This window comes from Lissotriton helveticus, chromosome 10 (genome assembly GCF_964261635.1).
Source record: "Lissotriton helveticus chromosome 10, aLisHel1.1, whole genome shotgun sequence".
Classification (NCBI taxonomy): domain Eukaryota; kingdom Metazoa; phylum Chordata; class Amphibia; order Caudata; family Salamandridae; genus Lissotriton; species Lissotriton helveticus.
The window spans coordinates 100,236,797-100,255,222 of NC_136071.1; the positions used below are offsets into that span (position 1 = coordinate 100,236,797).

The 18,426-nt window shown below is 47.2% G+C and overlaps 1 protein-coding gene across 2 annotated transcripts in view; it reads left to right on the forward strand.

Moving 5' to 3' along the window:
- RPL3L (ribosomal protein L3 like) overlaps positions 1 to 18,426 on the forward strand; it is a 134,494-nt gene that overhangs the window by 85,572 nt on the left and 30,496 nt on the right. For both annotated transcript variants that reach the window (XM_078664180.1, XM_078664179.1), the window contains exon 7: positions 14,923 to 15,024. In XM_078664180.1, coding sequence (XP_078520306.1) covers positions 14,923 to 15,024 — 102 coding nt within the window. The remainder of the gene's footprint in view (positions 1 to 14,922; positions 15,025 to 18,426) is intronic.

Below are 18,426 nucleotides of genomic sequence, written 5' to 3' on the forward strand. Positions count from 1 at the left end.
CTACGAAGTGGTAGTACAAGCAAAACTGAGTCCGAAGAATATTATCCTGTTTGTGCACGCAAATGAATGTGTGTCAAATGTCGTGTTCAATGACAGAAGGCAACTTAAGGATGTGAGCATGTAAAATTGGCTTTTCTTAACCAGGCCTAATGTACTAAGCCCGGGCAGAAAACTCCGCTCCGTCCGCGGAGTGTGCGGAGATTTGCCTCCTCTGCGTTCTGCGGGGAACGCGGAGAAGGCAAATCTCCGCACACTCCGCAGCGGAGCGGAGTTGGTCAGTCCCCGCCTCCACCCCCACTATTTTAACATGTCATTCTACATTACTTAAAGTAAATTAAAACAACTTGCATGTACTGCGGCGTCCCCGGGCTGCCCTCCTCCTCTTCCTCGCCGTTTGGGTAATCCTTGAGGACGCGCTAAGAGGCAGGCACTTGGCATATTGATTAACGATTCTTGCAGGTACGAGTTACACCCGCAGGAGTGCCTGGTGAGGGCTCCACACTCTGCTTTCCTCCTCCCCAGCCCGCAAGCCACGCTAGCATTCTTTTAAAATATACAGCACAATCAAATTTAACTTTTAAACGGCAGTATCTATTTTTAAAAAGAAGCTACGTTTGCACTGAATGTCACAATTTTAGTGTTGTCACCTACCACGCACTGAGCAAGGTCACAGGGCGGTGCCTCCCCGGTCCACCACGGAAAGTTCTGCTTTTGTGGAGGGAGTGCTGCACCACCCGAAGTGACGCAGAATCTCCAGGTCAGCTGGCTAACGTCCTGGAACTACAAAATTGCATGCCCTGGACAACGTGCAGCTGACACGCTAAGAGGCAGGCACTTGGCATATTGATTAACGATTCTTGAAGGTACGAGTTACACTCGCAGAAGTGCCTGGTGAGGGCTCCACACTCTGCTTTCCTCCTCCTCAGCTCGCAAGCCACACTAACATTCTTTTAAAATATACAGCACAATCGAATTTAAATTTTAAACTGTAGTATCTATTTTTTTTTTTAAAGTTACGTTTGCACTGAATGTCACAATTTTAGTGTTGTCACCTACCACGCACTGAGCAAGGTCACAGGGCGGTGCCTCCCCGGTCTACCACGGAAACTTCTGCTTGAGTGGAGGGAGTGCTGCACCACCCAGAAGTGACGCAGAGTCTCCAGGTCAGCAGGCTAGCGGCCTGGAACTACAAAATTGCATGCCTTGGACAACGCGCAGCGGACGCGCGCAGCGGATGCGCCAAAGGCAAGCCCGTCTGTGCCCGTCCGCGCCAGACCATTGCCAGGAGCCAGAATCCCTGCCGGTTTTGCTGTAAGTATGGCAGTCGGCCCGACCTATTGACCAAATACACCAAACAAGAGCTATTAGACATCAGGGACAACACTCAATCTCCCGACTCATGTAAAGCGGTGCTCTTCTGCCCAGCCAAATTCATAGCATCAATAGAAGGTCCTCTGACATGCCTATCCTGCGGTTTTCAGAGCATCCCCCCCCACAACTTACCGACGCTCCAAACAAATCTCACCCGTGCAAATCCGGCGAGGAAGGAGCAAGCTGGAACTGCTTGTTGGCCAATGTTCGTTCCCTCCCAAAACACGCAATAAATATCTGGGACCTACTCTCCTCCTCGCTCCCTGACATCGGTTTCCTTACTGAGACATGGTTGAAGGCCTCCTCCGCGCCAGCTATCGATATGGCCTTACCCAACGGATACCGCATCCTCAAACTAGACAGACCGAGCAAAACAGGAGGTGGGGTAGCCGTCCTATACAAAGACCCAATAAAAGCCACTATTTTAGACCAATTTAGCAGTGACAAACTGGAAATTTTAATTTTTAGATTTGATCTCCACACGCAGTTGAGCTGGAAAGGAGCACTTGTATACCGCCCCCTCAGACCCCTTTCGAACTTTACCAGTCTCCTCTTAAACTTGATTGCTCCTCATGTAATATAATCCAACCTATTCCTCCTACTGGGCGACTTCAATGTCCACAGCGACAACGCCAAGGACCCTGAGGCCTCCTCCTTTCTGACCGAGCTGGCAACACTGGAACTTACAAAAATAAATAACGCACTGTGAGAAGTTGGCCTGATGTATGATGTCCACAATTCTGTGGGCACCTTGTATCAGTCCAAACAATCCCTTATGGTGGTGGTTGTAAGTCAACCTTAAAAAGACAAGCTATCCTAAAGGTAGCATGGACTAAGCAGCCTTCACGCTAAACTCAAGAGGGCATGTGAAGCCAGCTGTTTTACCATATGCAATCCTGTAATATCAAATGAAAGGACACCACACAAGTTATATATTATAAAAATATATGTATTTATTCTCAGAATAATCCCCTGTATTCTTTATGAGTATAGAAGCACAAGCGTTTAAACAAAAGCACAATATAACATATGAAAGTTGCACGTTTATGGATGAGGCCGGTGGCCACTCAAACCATATATCAAAAAGTGGTATAAGTATCACTAATCGAACAGTGGTAAGGCCTGGGCCCTTGGGAATCGCTGGGACTACACTGGACTAACAGCAGTTAGGACGGGAGTAGCCCGTGGGATTCGGGTGCAGCGCTAAAAGCACACGCATGCACCAATGCAAAGTCAATGGTGCGTAAAAGTTATCGAGTTACAGTTTTAGGAGTCTTCCGACTGGACTAGAAGTACAAAACTTTAGACTCAGACACTAGAGGTTTAAACCACTACAGGAGCACCGGCGTTCAAGAGTTACCTCACCCACAGGAAGCGGGTGCACAGATGCCAAAGTGTGTCGGGTTTCGTTGTGTAGATCTATGGAGCCTGGAGATGAAGATGCTGCAGGCGGCCAGAAGAGAAGAGTCCGGTGTGATCCAAGGGTGGATCGAAGACCTAGAGTACCTGAAAGCAGAGGGGACAGAGTCTGGGTCACTAGCCAGTGACCAGGAAGGAACCAGGCGATGTCGGGCGCAATCAGGTGGTTGACGTGAAGCTTGTCTCCGCTGCCACGTGGACTCTGGGGCACCAAGGATGTCCAGGAGTGGATCAAGAGCTGTCCCATAAAGGCTCTCGCTGTCGGCGGTGTCGGTTTCCGGATCGGAGTTAACAAGCCTTGGCAAGGGCAACCCACGCAGGATTCAAAGATCGCTTCTTACTCAGACCAGCAAGGTCAAAGCGGGTGCTCCTTTTCAGGGGAGCGAGGGCCAGTCTGGAGCAACCAGACTAGCAGAGCAAATTCAAAGGTTCATCGGTACTGGGGCCGCTAGCCAACGGGCAAGCGACTGGACCAACGCGTCAAGCAGGAAAATGCAAAAGGGCCCCATGCAGCACTCGGTGAGTGTGGAGGGAAGAGCTTTGAAGCAAAAGCTGCTCGGGGCTAGGGCTTCTCAAACCCCAATGCACAGCATCAAGGGAGCCTCAGGAGCTGCACGGTCAGCACTTTGTAGTTTTTCCAAGATGGCCAGCCCCACGCTTCAGGTCACCTCCACGGGTCTCAGATTCGCTGGGACTGTGGATCGGGCTGTTGAAAAGCAGGACAGCTGAGTCTTGTTGATCTCTGTTGCTCGAGTTCCGGCGGGAACTGCCACAAAGCAAACAGTGAGGCGCTGGATGGTGCCTGTTTGCACAGGGTGGTCACTCCTTGACCACAAGGGAGATTCTTCAGTCTTCTACGTCGAGTAGGATGTTGAAGGGTCCAGAGTTTCGTTTCATAAGTTTCAGTCAGGATAATCTGATGTGCATTGGCACTGCTCCCACCTTTATTCCAAATCTGGGGGCTGGATTACCTGCTAGGTCCCACCTATGGGTGGGACCCAGGAAGGGGGTGGTTACACCCCTTTCCCTTTGTCCAGTTTCCCGCCAGAGCTGGGGCTGGAGTGCCCCAGAACCGGTTTCACTGGATTTTGCATGGGACACCTTGTGTGCCCCAGGCAGTGTCTAGTTTCTTTCAGCCCTCCCTGCTCCAATCCACTATCTCCTGTCTGGGGTGGTGTAGCAACTCCCTGTGACAGGAAACCCTTTGTCCAGGCCTCCCCTGCCAAGTTTCGGTCAGCATCAGGAGGTCAGACTTGTGTCGGGGCAGCAGCATCCATTTTGTGATGCTGAGGCTCTGGTTAGGATTAACCGCGTTTTAAGTAAAGTAACATGCCTTCTCCCTCTAGAAGGGTGGAATGCAACCCTGTCACCAGAACTGGCGAGGGGGTAGTATTCCAAAGTGTATGACACCAAACACGACATGTTTTGCTAAAGCCAAACCAAAGTTAGCAATAACCGCGAGGATTATAATGCATTTAAGAGTATATGGTATGGCAGTATCCCGGAACAGCAATAAGGAAATGGTTCCGAACACTGCAGACAGGCTCAGCTCATGCTAGAGCACCATCTCACATAAAACCAAGCACTCTGCCTCCAGGATTGTTAAGGCCTGCCATAGGAGTGACTGATAGGTATATATGTGTCCAGATATAGGTTTAGATATAGGTATAATATATCTTATGGAAGGGCGCCCCAGCTGAGTGATCAGCCAATTGTGTCGATTTAAGTACCAGCCAGGGGTGGCAAAAGATATGCTGCAGCCCCTGGTAGGCCTTGGATGCACCTATGCCCTGAGCACCTATAGTGCATGGTACAGGGGCTGATAAGGTGTCCAGTACCAATTAGTTATGCACCTAGGGTGCATGGAGTCCATTTTACAGAGAGAGCTGATAGCCTGGGACCCTGATTAGCAGGATCCCAGGCCAACTAAGTCGAAAACCCGCTAAACACTAGGCAAAGAAATCTGGGGTATCCATAGTCAGGTATCCACCCTCCTACATAACCCCCCCCCCCCCCAAACGAAAGGAGATAAGGCTATCCTTGACCAGGTAAGCCTATATTACCTGAGTGGCCATATAAGGAGGAACCTGCACTGGCATGGTTACCCCCTGTGTCATGGTCCACCAAGTAATCCCTCACCCTAGGGGTATCAGAGGGTCTCCACCATGGGGAATTACTACCTGTGGTGTGTTTTGGCAAAGTAAAAGGCTGGTGTTGAGATGGAGTACTGAAGTGAGGCTCCACTAATGTAGGGCTCAGCTTCCACCAATCATCTTCCACCATGTGTGCCTTTCTTTCCTTGACTGGGTTGCACTGTGCTCTCAGGGTCAACCTCTGGCTGCCTACAGCTGGAGGCTGGGTCCCTTTGGTTGGCTTACTGGAGGGTCAGGTTTGGGGTTTGGGGTCCCAGGTTGGGCTGTGCCCAACAGTGTACATATGGGGGAGGTCCCTAACTAACTGTAAGGGGGATCCCTCAGGAATTTTTAAAGTTTTCACCTTGCTAGGGCTGCTAGCTTTGGTGCCCCTAATCTGCTGATGGGGGTGCTTTATTTGACAGGGGGCCCTTTGGGGCTCACTGACCTCCTTGACCTCTGTAGCCCTGGGCTGACTGAGGCAGGGTAGAGAGGGGCAGGTTACCTGCTCCAGACTGGGTCCCACCTTGGAACGGTCCACTAACATCAGGGGCTCTGCCAGGCTAGGCCTGACTACCTCTGGGGCAGTTTCTTCACAAGGGGTAAGATCAGTTCCCTGAAGAGGCTGATCCTTTCCTAAAGTCTGGTGGGAGGGAGATTTCTCTTCCTCCTCAATGCTCTCTGTTTGTGTGGAGTGATCCATAGTTTCAGGCTTCACAACACAGTTATCAGTTTGAGTTTGGGCTGTGGCCATCACAGCCCCACCCACCTTTTCAGGAAGGGACTCAGTTTGGGTATGGGCTGTTACCATCACAGCCCTGCTAATCTGTTCAGGAAGGGAGTCTGCTGAAGATGGGGCTGGGACTTGCACAGCCCTACCAACCTTTTCAGGAAGGACATCTTGGATTGGGGCTGTGGCCATCACAGCCCCCTACCCTTTCCATGGAGATTTACCATTTTAGAATGGGTTTATTGTTCCACCTCAGCCCAGGCTGAGATTTCTAAATCATTCCCAGGTAGACAATCTACAGGCAAGTTTGGGGACACTGCCACTCTCTTTGGGCCAGTGACACCTCCTCAGCTGAGATTTACCACTGCCATGGGATGATTTTTCTGCACTCCATCAATGTTTGTCACTTGGTATGTGGCACCAGGTAAAAGTTGCCTTGAGGGGACTAGATTCTCAGTCACCATAGTGATACTAGCCCCTGTGTCTCTATAGGCCTCAACATTTTGACCATTGATGTGGGGCTCCTGTCTGTACTTGCTCAAAGTGTTTGGGCAAGCAGTGAAGTTGGCAAACCCCATGCCACTTTCACAGACAAGAGTAGCTGCAGTGGGGGACCTGTTTAGGCCAGAGTCCACCTGAGTTCCAAAAGTAAACCCAGCCAAATTCGTGGGGGTGCTCCCACCACCTGGGGGATTACTGCTAACAGTAACAGGAGGTGTTGGAGCTGAACTTGGAGGAATATTTTCCTTGTTGCTATTCTTTGGACAACAGCTGTCTGTTTTCCAGTGGCCAGTCTGCTTACAGGCATGGCAGTAAGCTTTCTTCTGGGTAGAGGAAGTGTTTTGGGACCCACCCCCATCCTTGGAGTTTTGGGGCCCTGTGGGAGACTTGTCTTTAGATTTATCCCCACCCTTCTCTTGAGCCTTGGAAGTATCCTTCTTTTGGTCATTACCCTGATTCTTAGGCCTAATCCTGGTTCTGACCCATTTGTCTGCCCTCTTACCCAATTCTTGTGGAGAGGCCAGATCTGAGTCGACCAGGTGCTGGTGCAAAAGCTGGTTTTGACAATTACTAAGGATCTGCTCCCTCATAATCAAATTATACAATCCTGTATAGTCATGTACTTTGCTGCCAAGTAGCCAACCTTCCAGAGCCTTAGTAGCACAATCTACAAAATCAGTCCAGTCCCGAGTCTGAGCTTTTTGGGTATCTCTGAACAACAACCTGTATTGCTCAGTGGTTTGGACAAACCCATCAATAAGAGCACTCTTCAGGACAGTGTAATTTTTAGCATCCTCAGGTCTAACAGTGAGGAGCTTGTCTCTCCCTTTCTCAGAAAAGGAGTACCATAAGATTGCTGCCCACTGTTCTTGAGGAACCTGCTGTACCATGCAGGCTCTCTCCAGAGCAGTCATCAATTTGTGGATGTCATCCCCTTCCTTGTAGGGGGGCACAATCTTTGTCAGGTTTCTATTATCATAGGACCTGTCTTTCTCTTTAGGAATAATGCTGCCACCAGTGGGTATCTGCCCACACAATGTTTGTTCCCTTGCTAAAGCAAGTTTAGCTTGGGCCAAGGCTACCTCCTCCCTCTCTATCTGGAGTTTGACAGCCCTCATCCTGGCCCTATGCTCTTTTCTCTGGGGGGAAGTCATTCCCCTTTGATATTCCCTTGAGGCACTAGAAAGGTGAGAGTCCCTGGAAGGAGATCTCTCCCTTCTATTGCCTGGGAGTATTCTGTTATGGATTCTGGGGAGGTGCTGGCCCTCTCCATTTCCATGTAGGTCCAAGTGAACTTGGCTAAGCCTCCCAACTGGTACCTGGGTATCCCCTTGATCCTGATCTGATTCTTCACCTTCTGATTCAGGGTCCACCTCCTCATCTTCTACCTCTGGGGTGGTGTTCTCAGTATCTGGGGGGTTCACTCCTTCTCCTGACCCTGAGGGAACTGCACTAGCTTCCTCAAGATCATCCTTCTGCAGGATGGCTATCAGGATGGGAATGGTAGGGTTGTGACCCTTTTTCAGCCTCCTTGCAGTGCACAAGGCACTCAAGTCCCTATGGCTGAGTTTGTCATAGCTGGAGGGTGCCTTGGTATGGTCACCTTCCACAGGCAGAGCAAGTGGTTGCTCACCTGTGCCAGACATGACTCTAGTGAGGTGTAAGTGGTGCACTTACCTACACTAAGTGTTTTCCTACTGTACCTTGCTAGTGAGTTGTAGGCAGGGTGTTCTAAGCCCTTTGATCTACAACTACTAAGTTCAGTAGAACTTAAATATGTAAGCTTTGTTTATATGTACCTATGGTACTTAATGTGATCTTTCAATTTGATAAAAAGATTGCAATGGTAAAACAACAGCAAGCTCAAATCCCAACCGCTGCACCCAAATGTGAGAAGTTGGCCTGATGTATGATGTCCACAATTCTGTGGGCACCTTGTATCAGTCCAAACAATCCCTTATGGTGGTGGTTGTAAGTCAACCTTAAAAAGACAAGCTATCCTAGGGGTAGCATGGACTAAGCAGCCTTCAGGCTAAACTCAAGAGGGTATGTGAAGCCAGCTGTTTTACCATATGCAATCCTGTAATATCAAATGAAAGGACACCACACAAGTTATATATTATAAAAATATATGTATTTATTCTCAGAATAATCCCCTGTATTCCTTATGAGTATAGAAGCACAAGCGTTTAAACAAAAGCACAATATAACATATGAAAGTTGCACGTTTATGGATGAGGCTGGTGGCCACTCAAACCATATATCAAAAAAGTGGTATAAGTATCACTAATCGAACATTGGTAAGGCCTGGGGCCTTGGGAATCGCTGGGACTACACTGGACTAACAGCAGTTAGGACGGGAGTAGCCCGCGGGATTCGGGTGCAGCGCTAAAAGCACACGCATGCACCAATGCAAAGTCAATGGTGCGTAAAAGTTATCGAGTTACAGTTTTAGGAGTCTTCCGACTGAACTAGAAGTACAAAACTTTAGACTTAGGCACTAGAGGTGTAAACCACTACAGGAGCACCGGCATTCAAGAGTTACCTCAAACACAGGAAGCGGGTGCACAGGTGCCAAAGTGTGTCTGGTTTCGTTGTGTAGATCTATGGAGCCTGGAGATGAAGATGCTGCAGGCGGCCAGAAGAGAAGAGTCCGGTGTGATCCAAGGGTGGATCAAAGACGTAGAGTAAATGAAAGCAGAGGGGACAGAGTCTGGGTCACTAGCCAGTGACCAGGAAGGAACCAGGAAGGAACCAGGCGATGTCGGGTGCAATCAGGTGGTTGACGTGAAGCTTGTCGCCCCTGCCACGTGGACTCTGGGGCACCGAGGATGTCCAGGAGTGGATCACGAGCTGTCTCACAAAGGCTCTCGCTGTCGGCAGTTTCAGCTTCCGGATCGGAGTTAACAAGCCTTGGTAAGGGCAACCCACGCAGGATTCAAAGATCGCTTCTTACTCGGACCAGCAAGGTCAGAGCGGGTGCTCCTTTTCAGGGGAGCGAGGGCCAGTCTGGAGCAACTAGACTAGCAGAGCAAATTTAAAGGTTCGTCGGTACTGGGGCCGCTAGCCAACGGGCAAGCGACTGGACCAACGCGTCATGCAGGAAACTGCAAAAGGGCCCCATGCAGCACTCGGTGAGTGTGGAGGGGAGAGCTTTGAAGCAAAAGCTGCTCGGGGCTAGGGCTTCTCAAACCCCAATGCAGAGCATCAAGGGAGCCTCAGGAGATGCACGGTCAGTACTTTGTAGTTTTTCCAAGATGGCCAGCCCCACGCTTCAGGTCACCTCCACAGGTCTCAGATTCGCTGGGACTGTGGATCGGGCTGTTGGAAGGCAGGAAAGCTGGGTCTTGTTGATCTCTGTTGCTCGAGTTCCGGCGGGAACTGCAGCAAAGCAAATGGTGAGGCGCTGGATGGTGCCTGTTTGCACAGGGTGGTCACTCCTTGACCACAATGGAGATTCTTCAGTCTTCTACGTCGAGTAGGATGTTGAAGGGTCCAGAGTTTTGTTTCATAAGTTTCAGTCAGGATAATCTGATGTGCATTGGCACTGCTCCCACCTTTATTCCAAATCTGGGGGCTGGATTACCTGCTAGGTCCCTCCTATGAGTGGGACCCAGGAAGGGGGTGGTTACACCGCTTTCCCTTTGTCCATTTTCCCACCAGAGCTGGGGCTGGAGTGCCCCAGAACCGGTTTCACTGGATTTTGCATGGGACACCTTGTGTGCCCCAGGCAGTATCTAGTTTCTTTCAGCCCTCCCTGCTCCAATCCACTATCTCCTGTCTGGGGTGGTGTAGCACCTCCCTGTGACAGGAAACCCTTTGTCCAGGCCTCCCCTGCCAAGTTTCGGTCAGCAGCAGGAGGTCAGACTTGTGTCGGGGCAGCAGCATCCATTTTGTGATGCTGAGGCTCTGGTTAGGATTAACCGCGTTTTAAGTAAAGTAACATGCCTTCTCCATCTAGAAGGGTGGAATGCAACCCTGTCACCAGAACTGGCGAGGGGGTAGTATTCCAAAGTGTATGACACCAAACACGACATGTTTTGATAAAGCCAAACCAAAGTTAGCAATAACCGCGAGGATTATAATGCACTTAAGAGTATATGGTATGGCAGTATCCCGGAACAGCAGTAAGGAAATGGTTCCGAACACTGCAGACAGGCTCAGCTCATGCTAGAGCACCATCTCACATAAAACCAAGCACTCTGCCTCCAGGATTATTAAGGCCTGCCATAGGAGTGACTGATAGGTATATAAGTGTCCAGATATAGGTTTAGATATAGGTATACTATATCTAAGCAAGGAGTGATTACACCACCTTGCCCCAGCTGAGTGATCAGCCAGTTGTGTCGATTTAAGTACCAGCCAGGGGTGGCAAAAGATATGCTGCAGCCCCTGGTAGGCCTTGGATGCACCTATGCCCTGAGCACCTATAGTGCATGGTACAGGGGCTGATAAGGTGTCCAGTACCAATTAGTTATACACCTAGGGTGCATGGAGTCCATTTTACAGAGAGAGCAGATAGCCTGGGACCCTGATTAGCAGGATCCCAGGCCAACTAAGTCGAAAACCAGCTAAACACTAGGCAAAAGAATCTGGGGTAACCATAGTCAGGTATCCACCCTCCTACACGCACCCACACATATCGCAGGCCACACCCTGGACCTGGTTCTCTCCAACTCAACACATATACTATACACAGCCACCAGTCCCCTTACATGGTCAGATCACTCTATCATCGAATTCAGTCTACGGAGTCCTCCTGAGCACACAGTTAATAAAACACCTATTATGCGTGCCTACAGACAATGGCACAAACTAACACCCACACTGTTCAGCGATGCCTTCATCCCTCCTCAATTTACCCCCACGGACACAGTAGAGGATCGCTTAACGGTCTTTCAAGACGCAGTAAAATCTACCATAGATACTCTTATTCCATCAAAGAGATCATCTGCAGCTCCGAAACGCCCCCAGACCCTACGGTACTCTACATCACTTCGGACAGAGAAAAGCCAAGGCAAAAAGATAGAGCGGCAATGACGCCGAACACAGGCACCTTTAGATAAAGAAAGGTATAAAACAGCCTTTTACCCTTACCACAAAAACATAAAGAACGCCCGGAAAAATCACAGCCAGCCAACTGGAACAAACGGACAAAGCCCCCAAAGTACTCTTCCAAGTACTCAACACCCTTATCAACCCTAAAGCCTGTAACCCAGTAGATGCACCCAACCAATCTCTCTTCGATAATATTGCAGACTTCTTTTCACAAAAGATTGACAATATCTACAATAAGATAACCTCCTCCACTGCAATTCCAGGTCACATTACAATCTCTGATCCTACCCCTACCCTACCCAGCCCTTATACCTTAAAAACATTCCCTCTGCTCACCGTCCAAGATACAAAATCCCTGTTATCCACTTCCAAATCTGTATCTCCCAAAGACCTTATTCCAGCAAAAATAGCTAAAACTCTTGCAGCCGAGCTGGCCGCTCCATTGTGCTCTATCTGAAATAGCTCCATCATAGAAGGTAAGCTCCCAAAGGAATGGAAAGCCGCCCAGATCATGCCTATTAGGAAAAACACCAAACTGTCCCCTGACGTGATCTCCAACTATAGACCCATCTCATTTCTCCCTCTCCACAGTAAATTGTTGGAAAAGCACATTAACACTCACCTCTCCATATTCGTTGAATCCTCCAACTGCTTGGACCAATCTCAATCAGGATTTCGTCCTAGGTACAGTAGAGAATCAGCATTGACAAATGTCATAGATGACATCAGAATGCACGCGGACGCTGGCCGAGCATTAATACTTATACTGCTCGACCTGTCCGCACCATTCGACACTATTTCACATAAGATCTTACTGGAAAGGCTACGTACTTTAGGGATTCAGGATTCAGCCCTTAAATGGCTGATGGACTTCCTCGAGGGAAAAACCCAAACGGCAAACCTTGGTCCATTTAAATCTAAGACCACGATGGTATCCAAGGGTGTACCTCAGGTGTCCTGCCTCAGCCCCTTGTTGTTCAACATTTATGTCGCCCCTCTATCAGCACTTCTAAGGAAAATGGGGTTCACCCCCATTTCCTACGCGGACGACACGCAACTTCTCCTTACCTTTGACAAAAACACCCCTAACAGCGGTAATATCTTTTCAGAAGGCATGAAAGCAATCACATCTTGGATGAGTAGCAACTTCCCCCAGTTGAATGCTGACAAAAATAATGCTATTTAAAAATGCCACCACCAGCTGGTCACCCAATTGGTGGCCAGAGGAACTAGGGCCTCCCCCTCTTCCAAAGACGGTGGTCAAAAGTCTCGGAGTACTAATAGATAACAAACTTAACCTGAATAAGCACATAACCGCAACCAAACGGGCCTGCTTCCATGCACACAGCCTGCTTCGGAAAGTCTTCCACTTCCTCCCTTCCTCCACACGCAAATCCCAGGTACACGCCCTGGTACTCAGTCGCCTAGATTTCAGCCATGCCTTGCTGATCTCTGCCAAAGAAACATCGTTAAATAGTCTACAAGTGGTACAGAACACAGCAGCACATCTTGTAACCAGTGCCCCTCCTCGTACCCCATCACTCCCCCCTTCTCCACAAGTTGCACTGTCTTCCCATACGTAAGAGAATACAATAAAAAATGTGCTGTCTGGTGTTCAAAAGCCTTAATCAGATGGGCCCTACATATCTGTCGGATAAGCTGGCCAGGCACTCCCCTCCACGTTCCCTTCGCTCTGTAGGGAAAAGTCTTCTCATCATACCGCGTATAAAACAAACCAGACTAGGAGGCAAAGCATTCTCCTACCTAGCCCCTCACATCTGGAGCCAACTTCCCCTAGATATTCGACAATGATCTAATTACTTGACCTTCAGAAAAAAACTCAAGACATCACTTTTCTAGCTCCTGGTCCTCACCTCTTCACGTCCTCAGCGCGGAGATACCCCACCCGGGGTGATTCAGGTGCTCTAAAAAATGATATGAATAAATCAATAAATATCGCATTTACTTCTGATCAGTCTGATAACTCTCTGGGAACAGCGGGAGTAGCAGACGTGCACACCAAATAAACGAACAAGTTTGGATATGGACTATAAATGGGTATTTGTTGAGGGAGGTGCGGTTGTATTGTAGGCTTCTGTTCCCCCAAAAATATTTGGTGTTTTGTGCATGATATGGAGATATCTACAGTGCACATGTCCCATGGTTGGCAGTTTTGCAAAACAAAAGCATCCCAGTACCCTTAGATTTACTCGTCATTAGTACCGCCTGGCGATCAGATGTGTACAATGTTTTGGAAGAAGTGGAAAGCAGTAGAGATCTCCAAGGGGGTCATAAGTGCAAACCAATGGGTTTAAGAAAAGGCACAAAAATAAGTTGCCTAATTTCACACGAGTTGGCATTGCTCATGTATGACCAAATTGACTACAAAGGCCACTGTGGCCAAGGTCGCATGCAGAGGCAGAGTGGCCATCCTGCCACTCTGGTATTTTCTCAGCAGGTTACAGGATTGGATGCTGCTTTCAGAGCTGGAGAGACTACTGTGACCCAACCATTATAGCCCCATATTCCATTCCACTCATGACCTTCTGGGGCTGAGTTGAACATTTTTGCCAGCTCTGGCCTGGGTTTCTAGTCTGGGACTGGTCACAAGAGAACATGAACTGCACTAAAATATAGCTGCCGTCACAGGGGACCACACATATTTCATCGTCAGGTTCCCTTTACCTTCTCACATCATTGTGAGTTGTGACTTTGCAAGATACATTGGGTAAAGGAAAAAAATGGTACTAGGGAGGACTTCGATAACTTGGGGGTATAACAGCAACAACCGGCGATAATTATCGCTAAGCACATTTAGCGCTAGGATAATTATCACTGGCTATCGCTTCTTTTTTTCGCGGAGATAGCGGGCTATCAGCTACGCTTATCTCCAAAGCGATAAAAACAACCGAGTTAGCTGCCAAATGTGCAATTATCGCTGGGATTCCAGCGATAAACGTACATTGTTTGGCGCTACGTTGCTGATAGGGAAGGACATACTTAACCATGATATCCACTTTCCATTGGCTATCATGGCTAAGTCAAGATAAAGCAGGCGTAAGGAAAGTAGGGCTAACCGCGGTTAGTGCTACCTTTCTTATCGCTATGCTTGTTAGCGTGCTCATTGATAATTGGAGAAATGTCGCTTAGTGACATTTCTCCAATTATTTGGGGAAGGTACGCCCACTGTACATCTCATTAGAGATGCAAAGGGAGGCGTAGGGAAAAAGGGTGCTAACATGCGATTATACATGTTAGCACCCTCTTGGTGATAGGGCGAAAACATTAGCTCCACTTTTCAGGCTTTTAAAGCCAAAAAAGCAGAGATAACGTCCTTGATGATATGCCCCTAAAATCTTTAAGCAGAGAAGTGAAGTTACTATGGGGCAGCGGGCAAGTCTTGAAACAGTAGAGATGTTTTTAGGAGGTTAAAACAGATATGAGATTAGGGAGAAATGGGGGTCGGTAGTTCTCAGCAGAAAGAATTATGGGAAAAGCAAACATGGAATTTGAAGGACAGAGAGAAGGGAAAGGAATAAAAGAGGATAAGAGAAAAACGTGAAAGGTGGAAAATGGCTGCATGCTTGTGATCCTTGAACACAGTTCTTGAGATCCAGACAGTGCTCAGTGATTCCCTAGAACAGCACTCAGCATAGTGTCATCTTTTTATGTCCTTATATTTTAGTGACTGTCTGTTTTCCTTCCCTACAGATTTATCGTATTGGCCATGGAATTCATGTCCAGGATGGGAAGATAGTCAAAAACAACGCAGCCACCACCTTCGACATTACAGACAAATCCATCACACCCCTGGTAAGAGCCAAACATAGGATGAGTGGACCCTCAGTAAAACCTGTCCCTCCCTTGCCCCTGAATGCCTCCCACCTAACTTTTGCAACACATTTTCAGCAAGATATGGCACTAAGTCCCTCATGCAAACCCATTTGGTATCAATGACTATTTTGGATGCGAAACACTTATGATGACTGTTGACCAACGGAATGCAGATTTCTGCTGGACAGACTAAAGTTTTGTATGTCAGAATATCACTAACCTAAATATTGTCTGACTTTCATTTTGAAGCCTAAATATAATTTACAAAAACATTACTCCACTGGTTGTAGGTTTACTATTATCAACTCTAAAAGTGCAATATTTTTATGTATATTATTTAAGACTCTATATTTTTTTCAGATAATAAATAATTAGGCCACAATATTCTGGTACCTTATCAGTTAAGGTGCAGTTCTCCAGCCTCTCCTGAAAAGCTGGAGCTCACTATGTATATGGTTATCCACCTACCGTATCTGAAGTGTGTGAATCGTAAGCAAGATAGTCTTCGTCACAATTTCTGGCAGTGGCGGCCGGTAATTGAGGCTAGACAGGGCACGGCAGAGAGGAAGCCAACAGAATAGGTATTATTCATTTATTTAATTATACCTATTCCATCCTCAGTTGGCTCCCCCCGCTGCACCCTGCCCCTCCCCACCGCGCTTACCTGAGTCGGCTGCCGCTGATTTTCTGGCAAGCAACATCCTTGATCCTAATCCTCACTCCAAATCTCCCTAAAACACCGATTACTTGAGCTTAAACCTACCTGAAGTAAAGTAAAAAGTTATGTATTAATGTCACAAAATGACCAAAATGATTCCTGGTCTCTCCAAAGCGTGTACAGATATTGAGAATAAAAAATGGTTCTCAAATCTGCTTTGTTGTATTGGATTTATAAAGCAAGTCAGTTTGCTGTTAATTTAAACATTATCTCACTCACAGACCTTTAATGATGGTTCCTTTCGGGTCTGAAGCTCCCAAACCATAGCTTGTATTGAAAGTGAAACCACAGACCCAAGTTCCATTTCTGTTTTTAAAAAGTCTAAATCATGTGGCTCTCTACTCAGGTTGACAACTTCAAGATCGTGCCTTTTCAGTACATCTGCCCACAATAAAAAAGGTGACAATGAGAAAATGTTGCGTCAAAAGAGGGAATATCCCTATTAAAAAGTAAAGGACATGTATCAGGAATAAAGCAAAGCCATATGCCTTGTTTAATTCCAACTGCAAGAATAGGTCTCCTAATAAAGCATGCAAGGCTAGCTGTTAATATGCTAATTAATTGTCTTATAAACTTTTAAAGTTATTCATTTCACAGGATCTGTCTATACATGATATTGTGGGATCAGAATGTAGAGAGGGACACCTCTATCTCAAAGCCTCAATGAAATATAACCAAAGGCCATGCACATTTCCAATCGAAGCCCTGCTTTTCTGGGATAGCTCAAGCTGAATTCACAAGACTACGCCTTTTTGAAACTATTTACCCGCCACACCACACAACACCGCTTTGGGTGCGTCAGATCCCATTATATTGATGATATTTTTGATGGAGAAAATGCTCCACCCATAAGAACAGACTTTGTCTTAATTCCACCACACAACCCAACACTAAGAAGTTATTGTTATGGAGAGTCCATAACTGAACCCTGACCCACGGTACATGGTTGAGGATAGGCCCATTACTCCACTGTCGCTGGTAGAGCAGAAGACTGAAAGAGGAACTAATGATGACTCAAGTGTCATAGACAGGAAGTTTCAATGTGAGATCCTTCTTCAATTCCTCCCTGCACGAAGCATATTAACCAGTCCTGAACAAAGCAGGCCCCACACAGGGCCTAATCAGATATATATCAACTAGACTCACCTTGTACAAACTCACACTGTTTCAAGTGATTAACTTAGGCCAACAACTGACATAATATCTTGTTAGCTTCATAACAACTAGCTAAACTCCTTTCTGGTATGTTCAGCATCACCATTTAATCTATGAGGAGAAACAAACCCCAAAGGGGCATCTGTGGACCACAAAATAGCTAAATAGGAAACCAAAATACATCGACCATGGACGGTATAGATCTGGAGACCACGAAATGTTCACACTATATGGTGACGCAGCCTCGAAGAACACAACAGTATCTGAGTATTCCTGTGAAGGCCATACTATTAATGGCAACCGAGGATTCCATGCATTTTCTAACCTGGGGCACATGTTGCTACCCGTGTTTTGTTCAAAATCCATGATCTAGCAGTGCAGATTGAGGATCTGCGCCTGTTCATAGGATCCAGGACATGAATTGAGCGCTGTTGATGGTACAGATAGTGTACTCAGGTTTGGGAATCTGTACAATGGAGGTGTGAAAAGTGGCTGCATGGCATGAAACGAGTGTGCTCGGTTCTTGTCTTGGTCTGACGGGTCTAGATTTAGTCTGTTAGTGTCTAAGGCTACTTATCGCTTTTTTTCTCTTGTGGTAAATAAAATATTACCCTTGCATAATTTCTAGGCATTAACAATTAGCATGTATCAAATGAGAGGCAGAGAGTCCGTGGTGTCCAAGTTAAAAGGGCTTTATTCCAATAACTCGAGTTAAGGGAGAATCTGTTCCTTCACCACTGAGGTTCAGGAAGGGTCTTCTAACAATTAATCTCTGAAAATCATATATATACATTTCTCCTTGTACATAGGGAGGAACGCTCGAGGCAGAGCAAGAAAGAAAGAGATAAGAGCATGTGGGCGTGCATGAGGGTGTACATTTGATGAGTCATAGGTGTGTGATAGGTGGGTCATAGGTGGGTGGCTACATAGAGGAGGAGTTACATGGCAGGCTGGAACTTTGCCCTACTTGTGCACGCAACTGGATCATGACGTGCAATTGACGTGTAACTGGGGGGAGCTGACTTTAAGTCTAGTAGAGAACCTTCAGTGTCAGGGCGACCAGCACATCTGGTACTATCTGATATCTTGAGTCGGGGATGTATTATCTGAAGCAAAGGTTGCTCATCACTAAAAGACAGAAAGGGCATATATTTCTTTGTGCATTGCAAGGGGGCTGTGAGCTTTCTTCAGATGCAAGTACTGTAATTACATTTAAACGGAGACAGGAAGGCTAGGTCTCTATCTCTACGGACGGGTTCTGTTTATTCTTGTTAACCGGGCAGGAATGTGATTCTGTACAACAAGCAGATAACTATTTTGCAAAACACTGTCTTGGCAACCCTTGCTGGGCCCTTTTTGGCTGAGCTAGAAGTATGCGAGGTCAGGGATACGTAACTGTAGCTTTCAGAGTGTCTGAGCCATGAAAAACCCTTAATTCAGAAAGTGGCTCAGGCTGAACCACAAAAAGGGTTCATTACGATATTTATTTAAAAGTGCACAATGCAAAT